Consider the following 7,130-nt stretch of genomic DNA (forward strand, 5'->3'; position numbering starts at 1 on the left):
GGTTTAGCACACCATGTCAACTAAAACACTGGGATGGTGGTACCAAAACCAGGTTATAACTATGAATTGGCCTCTTGCAGTGATCCCATTAGGGAGAATGTGAGATAGCTCCATAAGAGGTATCATGAATGCAGGTGAGGCACATATAAAAAAGAGGTGGAGCTTTGATTCTGCAGTTGCAGCCACCATCTTGATTTTTTTGACCCACCCTGGGGTAAGCCCTGCATGAACTGGTGGCAAATTGGATGTTATTGAATATATTATTGCTGCATTTTTACCAGCAAGAAAGGGGAAAGGAATGGACTAAATGTTTCAGTATCTGGTGCTAAAATAACTTGATTGGGCCTTGGGCTTCTGTAGAGGGAGAGGTTGGCATTTGCATTTCATAAGGGTGGCCTTGGGCAATTTGACCTGCTCCAAAAAGTGCATGTATGACATTTAACCTTCTCACAAAATGGAACTGGCCGATTTGTGCTGAAGGAGTTAAAAGGCAGGAGGATCTTGTTCCTGGATTCAGGGAGGGAGGAAACTGCTCTGAGGTTGCTTAGCAACCAGGATATGTTTACCTGCTCCCTTAGAATAAGCAATTTGATGTTATATTATTATTTTATTGTTGGTGTGGCGAAATTCCAGTCCTTTCCCAAGAAGCTGAGTCTTTGCAACCATTTCAAAATACAGAGCGTATGATTCTTAATTACCCACTTAAATCAGTTTTGCTGGCTTTCGCCCACCTTTTATAAACCCACATGTCTCAACCCCTTCTTCAGGTACATTGGCCAGAGCTACTACTATGGCAGAAGAAAGAAGCACCAGAAAAATTGTGGCAGACGTCAGGGGGTGAATGGACTGATTCCACGTCTGCTTCCCATTAGGTGTGTGAGCAGAATTACAGGGGGAGCCTGCAGGTCGAGTCTCACCACTCTTTGAATTTCCCATAATGCCCCAGAAGGATGCTACGTTGGGGGCACTGTGGGAAACTAGTAAAGCAGTCAGACCCAGCACTGCTGAAACAGATCATTTTTAATGCAAGTCCCAGAAAAGCCTTGCCAGAGGATGCCAGCCCTGGAGATTGGTGTCAGTGGACACATGGCGTCCAATCCCCCCCAGGGCCAGTTAGTCCCCTACTGCAACCTCCTGTTTAGCTCTCCTCTCCAAACAAGCATAAGTCCAGACTTCCATGGGGCTTTTCCTCCCATCTGGGAGACAGAGAAGTTTGGACTCAGGAAAGGCAGCAAGAGGCTTATAAGTACGGTGACCATATTCTCCTGGAAAAAATAAAGCACCAACCTGAAAAACGGGCAAATCTGGCAGAGGTTCATGAGGATGAAAAAATGTAATTGTTTATGTTTACAACTTTGCTTTACAAAGGAGACTTCAAGAGCCAAACCGAGAAAAACTTTACAAAAAAGACAATCCGATTTCCATGTTGTCCACACGAATGTGAAAGTCGCTGCCTTAAATGCCACCGTTGATATGGCAAAAGTTAAACAACTCAAAGAGAGAGAACAAAAGCGAGTTTCTGAAAATAAATCTGAAGGACAGCTTTCTGAAATAAAGGATGGGTGGTCACTGTAAGGCATGGATATTGACGTAGGAGCGCATGGAAAGCTGCAAACCGCACTCCCACGGGTTCAGCTAACACGCTTTGGACCTGAACATTGCCCAGACTGAGGAAAAGGCCACGCGTGTTGTTCAAATGTAAGGCAGGCAGGCTGACACGGCAGCGATGGAGGACAGCAGGATGGGAGGGGGCAATGGTTGCAGCTCGGAGATGCTGGTGGGACAACTAGCACAGGAAGCTGAGGCAGGAAGTCTGAGGCCGCAATGGCGGAAGCCTCTGTTGCTGCTGATAAGGGCTGCTGGAGAAGCTCGGAGCTGCCCTTTTAGCTTGTGGGGGGGGGTGTCTTTAAATAGCTCTCCCATCTTCTGTAATAAAGGACCCAGAGGAGGAGGTGATGGGAGAGATGTGGACACAGCTTCCTGTTTGGCTATTGAAATCCTAAGTCTGTGGGGGAGGCGTTTTGCTGGTGCTGAGTCTCCTGTGCTTCAGCAGTTCTTTGGCGCTGATCCGGCAAAGGGTCGGCAGAGGCCGAACCCACAGAAACAGGACAGGCTGGGAGATGGGATCGTTCGAAACTGGAGGGAATGGGCTGGCTTGTAAGCGAGCAAGGATGAAATGGTACATATTGCAGGAAAGCCCTCCTAAGTTCATTCAAAGATCCTGTCAGTTTGCGTGTTGCAGCTCCCGGACGAAGTGGGCTAACCTGGAAAAACTAATCAAGTGGGATGGGAGACCACCACAAAATCTCAGGGATGTAGCTGAGACTGAGCGGATGAAAAAGCATCCCGGGAGCCATGTCTGAGTTGTCACCAAGAGAACTAGATGGATGTGCTCACAAAGTCACAAGAGAAGACTTGGGTTCTTTGTTAGATTTGTATCCCACCTATTCTGGGGGAGCTCAAGGCCGCTTTGACAGGCCTTGTCATTCATTTTATCCCCATAACAACAACCCTGTGAAGTTGGTTGGGCTAAGAGAGAATGACTGGCCCAAAATCACCCAGTGTATTTCTATGGCTGGGGTTGGAATTGGACATCGGCCTTCCGGCATAATTCAATCCCCTAACCCAGTGTTTCTCAACCCTGGGGAGTTTAAGAGCTGGCTGGGGAATTCAGGGAGTTGAAGTCCACCCATCTTAAACTCCCCAAGGTTGAGAAACATTGCCCTAACCACTGGATCACACCAGATTGGGAGAATTTGTTCAGGAAAGAGAATGTGGGACCTTGTTAAGTAGCTCATTGAAAATCATGTCCCTGTCTGCAGTTGATACAGAAATGGCAAAGTGAATGTGGGGATGATGGCAAGGTGGGAACTGGGGAGGTGGGGGACAGGCAGATTCTGTTTTGGAAAAGGGCTGGCATGATCTGAAAGTCACTCTGCAAATTGGTGGGGCGTTCCTGTTTGGAATATGGCAAATACATTTGAGGTGGCACCACTCAGAGGACTGGAAAACCTAATGAAGCAAAGTGGTTAAGGGGCAAAGTAATTCTGTAGGAGGACAATATGAATATAGTGTGTGTGGCGGGGGGAGGTTTATTGGTGGGACACAGATCGGGAAGGCCATGCTAAAGATGGATATATGTGGCCTAGCAAGAAAGGTATGGATCTCAAATTTTGGAATCATTCCTAATATCAGAACATGAGCGCTGCAGAAGAATGGGAGATTGTGAAGAGATGCAAGGAAGGATTTGTTTGCACAATGTTTTTGTTATAATACAGAATTTGCCATTACACGCCCCCAATTTGGAAAACTTTCCAAGAAGGTGCTGCAAAGCCATGGAGAAAGTTACCACGAGGATATCAGAGGTAGTTTGCCACTGAAACCTGTTGTTAGGGGACACAAAGATCATTTGATTTTAATTCGGCTCATGTTGTGCATGTGAGTCTCCCAGAAACTTTCCTTAATTGATGGAGGACCAGAAAGACTTTTGATGAGATCCAGCCCAACTCTTTTTTGCATCCTTGCAATTATTATAGGAGGATCCTAGCATGACAAAAGAGGGTTATTTTAACAATGCCTCTCCTTCACAGTACACAGCCAAGGCTTGGCTAGTGACAGAATAAACCAATCAGCTTGATCCTGAAGAATCAACATTGCACAGCTCTGAAGTCAAATGTTCTCTCACCTGCTAACCTCAACAATTGCACAGAGGACGAAGGACCAATAAAAGTATTTTAAAAGTTAGTAACCTCTGCTTCTGCTTTCTTAGATGAATGTTTCTGTGCTGACCCAGTGGTAGAGCTGCCCCAGAAAGTGCTTTGAAACAGCAGAACAAGCATTTTCTCTCCTTGTTCATTTTTAACGCAATACTTCACCAAATATACATTAGCTGTGCATGATCCATTAACAGCCCCTCAATCTGCAGATGTGAGCAGGTGACCAGGCTGATTTCCCTGCAGTGCTAGATCTTCATCTGATGGCTTTGCAGATCAAATTTATTATTTTGAAACCATAACAGCAGAGCATCTGATGGGTTTTTTTTCCTGATTAACTGGACTGCAATTTTTTAAAAATAATTTTTAAATTGCTTTTTAATTAACTGAAACGTGCAATGCTCTTTTTTTTTTTGAAACAGTCATTATTTTTGTGTCCGATGGAAAGCACATTGCTAAGGCAACTTTATCTATCCCTGCCAAAAAATTACCAGGGAAAGAAAAACAAGCATGCAAATCTTGCCTTTCACATGCCAAGCATTCCAGAAAACCCTGAAGCCAATGCCAAACCCAGGATCATTCTCAAGATTTGGGGGAACCCTCAAGCAAGAGAGGACATCAATGGTGTCTTTAACCTGGAAGTGGTGGAGCTGTCTTCACCAGCTAATCCGGAAGGTCACAGGGAAGGAAGATGGATGGTGATGCTGGGCCAGGTCCTTTGCTAATCTCGAGTCTAAGCAAGCAGGTATCTGTGCCTCCCCTTGAAGCCAATTACTTCCAAGAACAGCTCAGACAACAAAGACTTTGTTTGCTGGTTTTGCTGTGACAGCTTCTTCTTTGCAAATGATTAAGCAAGGCTCCATTTCCCTCATCTTTAACAATCTGAACAGGTCAGCACTAAACTACACCCAAAATGCAAGCACAGATTCTCTCCCTGCCAATAATAATGTAAAAACCTAAGTTAATCGCATATCCTTAGAGAAGAGTTAACTATATATTGTCAAACTTCGACTGGGGAGGAGAGATGTGAGCTAGAAATGTTCCTCGCAATCAATCCTGAAAATCCTACTGTACATAAACAGGGAGCGAACCCCTCACTCACTAGCACTGATGATGTTACCTTCTCAGGTAATGAAATGTCTGCAAGCAAACAGCCAAGCTCAGAGAGCACCAAGGACAATCCGCCCCTAGTCAAAGTTGATCAGTTTTTTTTTTTTTTCAAGAGCACAGCCTGATTAAAAGGAGGCATGCCCTTGAGCTGATAAATTTTTGAATGTTTGTATAAGTCAGCATCTGTTTGGACAACCTGATCCGAAATGTATAATGACCAGGGAGACACATTTTTTTTTTAGAAAAAGGATAAATCAAAAGCTGAAGCTGGAAATAAGTAGCTCTTCAGCTGTTAAATTTCTGAAGCCTCAAACACTTGTATGGGTCAGCATCTGCATGGCTAGCCTGATCAGAAATGTGCGATGCACAGGAATTTTTTTTTTAAAAGGAATGAATAAATCAAAAGCTAAAGTTGGAAATAATGAATGAATAAAAAACACTACGGTTGAAAAGGATAAAAGTTTTGTAAAAACTGAAAAGGGATAATAACATCAGGAATGCAAAAAAGAAAATGAACTGACCTCTTACAATGGGGGAGTATTTCCAGTCTGGGGGTGACATGTCCCCCAATACTTTGCATCCATCCCTGGAATTCTGTGTTTTGGCATGGAGATGCCATTTTCATCTCTTCCCTGGCATCTTGATGGTTTGGGGAAAGATATGCCTCCAAGTCCACTTGTGACAAAGTATTGGGATCCCCCAAAACTCCCTCATCTGCATTCCCTTGGTTGGCCAGACTTAGCGGTGGAAGGGGCTCTCTGCTTCAGAGCTGAAAGCGTCTGGTGGTGGTTTGGTTTGGGTTTTTTAAACTCAGAGACATCAACCGCCACGAAAGGGAAGGAAGAGGAAATTTTTTTGTACCAGAAGGAAAGAGCGGAGGGGGGCCCTGTTTCTGGAGCTGGGTGTGTATGAGACAGAGAGGAACTGAACCAGAGACCAGCTCAGTGCAAACTGGAGGACAGAGACAAAGCAAGGGGATCAGCTGCTAACAAAGATGGAGGAACATCTCCAGAACTTACCTTGATGGTGCAATCCATGGCACGCCTCTACCTGCTGCTTTCCGCCTAGATCTCCATGGGCATTCAGATGAGTTGCATTGGCAGGGCTGATCTTGCGCAGGGGGCCGGATGAACAAGGCTTGGTGTGTGTGTGTGTGTGTATGTGTGTGTCTAATTTTGGGAAGTGAAGTCACACAAACCGCCGGGGCTGGTTTCCTATTGGTGTGACCAAGCTTACAGGCTCTGAAAGTTTTTTTTAAAATAGCATTGTTGGTTTATATGCATTTTTTTTCTCTTCTTGTTCAAATTACAAATGGGTAAGTCAAGAGATTTTGAGACAGAAATGGAAGTACAAGAGAGACTGCTGGTGGAAAACAGAGAGGGCTGAGGGCAAAAGAAGACTTTATTGTTCTTGAAGGGTCATTTGATTTATTTTTACAAGAAGCAGGATCAAGAGTGGTGCTCCCAGTGCTTGATCTTTAAAGCAAGCGTTCTTTATGGATTGAAAATTAGCTTCTTGGATTGGAAAAGCACTGTACATATTCAGAGGTAACTTCCTTCTTAGCTCCCTTGTTTGCGCCACATTACCCTCCCCAGCGAAAGCGCAGTGCTCACAGTAGGGCCTCCTAGATGGAGGACAGGCAAGCCTAATGATTATTTACTAACTCTAGAACTCAGGGAGACATGAATTGCAAACTACTAGCCTGCCTTACAGGTTTCTGCTCAGTGAATTCAGCGGTAGTCCTAGATTCTGCTATATTACTGAATCATGCTGCTCCGTTATGCAAAGTTGGTAGTGAGGCTATTCTGTGTCCCTGGCCCACTTGGGAGACTAACCGGTTGGGTCAGCAAACACCCTTGGAATGTTGAGAACCTGCTGTGGGCACTCCACATTGGACCTCGCCAATCACCGCATGCTCACTGATTGGGAGACAATAGGACGAGGTTGCCTTTTGACTTATAGCCAACTTTCTCCCTACCATTGCCACCCATCTTGTCTTTGTTTTTTTATTTTATTTTATTTTATTTTATTTTATTTTATTTTATTTTATTTTATTTTATTTTATTTTATTTTATTTTATTTTTTATTCATTCTTTCATTCATTCCTGTACAGTTGGTCTCACTTCTCAACAAAGAAATAGGATATCAGGGGGTGGTCCTTTGCTTGGCAGTAGGGTACCACCCTATTTATTTTACCTGTGCATTCCTTTTAATTAAAGGGATTTTAAAAAATAATAATAATTTCCAGTGGTGCAGGGAAATTGGGAGACGCAGTGGATCAGTGGGCAGATGAGGGCCCACCTAATC

General features: G+C 44.2%; 1 protein-coding gene across 5 annotated transcripts in view; it reads right to left on the minus strand.

Moving 5' to 3' along the window:
• LOC134503543 (retroviral integration site protein Fli-1 homolog) overlaps positions 1–5,979 on the minus strand; it is a 33,461-nt gene extending 27,482 nt beyond the window's left edge. For 4 of the 5 annotated variants that reach the window (XM_063312350.1, XM_063312351.1, XM_063312349.1 and 1 more), the window contains exon 1: positions 5,843–5,979. In XM_063312350.1, the coding sequence (XP_063168420.1) occupies positions 5,843–5,860 (18 nt within the window). In that variant the 5' untranslated portion in view covers positions 5,861–5,979. Of the gene's footprint in view, positions 1–5,344; positions 5,587–5,842 lie in introns of those variants that run through there. The other variant, XM_063312352.1, reaches the window with a different exon arrangement.
• Between the last annotated feature and the right edge of the window lie 1,151 nt (positions 5,980–7,130).

Source organism: Candoia aspera, chromosome 10, assembly GCF_035149785.1.
Source record: "Candoia aspera isolate rCanAsp1 chromosome 10, rCanAsp1.hap2, whole genome shotgun sequence".
NCBI classification, from domain to species: domain Eukaryota; kingdom Metazoa; phylum Chordata; class Lepidosauria; order Squamata; family Boidae; genus Candoia; species Candoia aspera.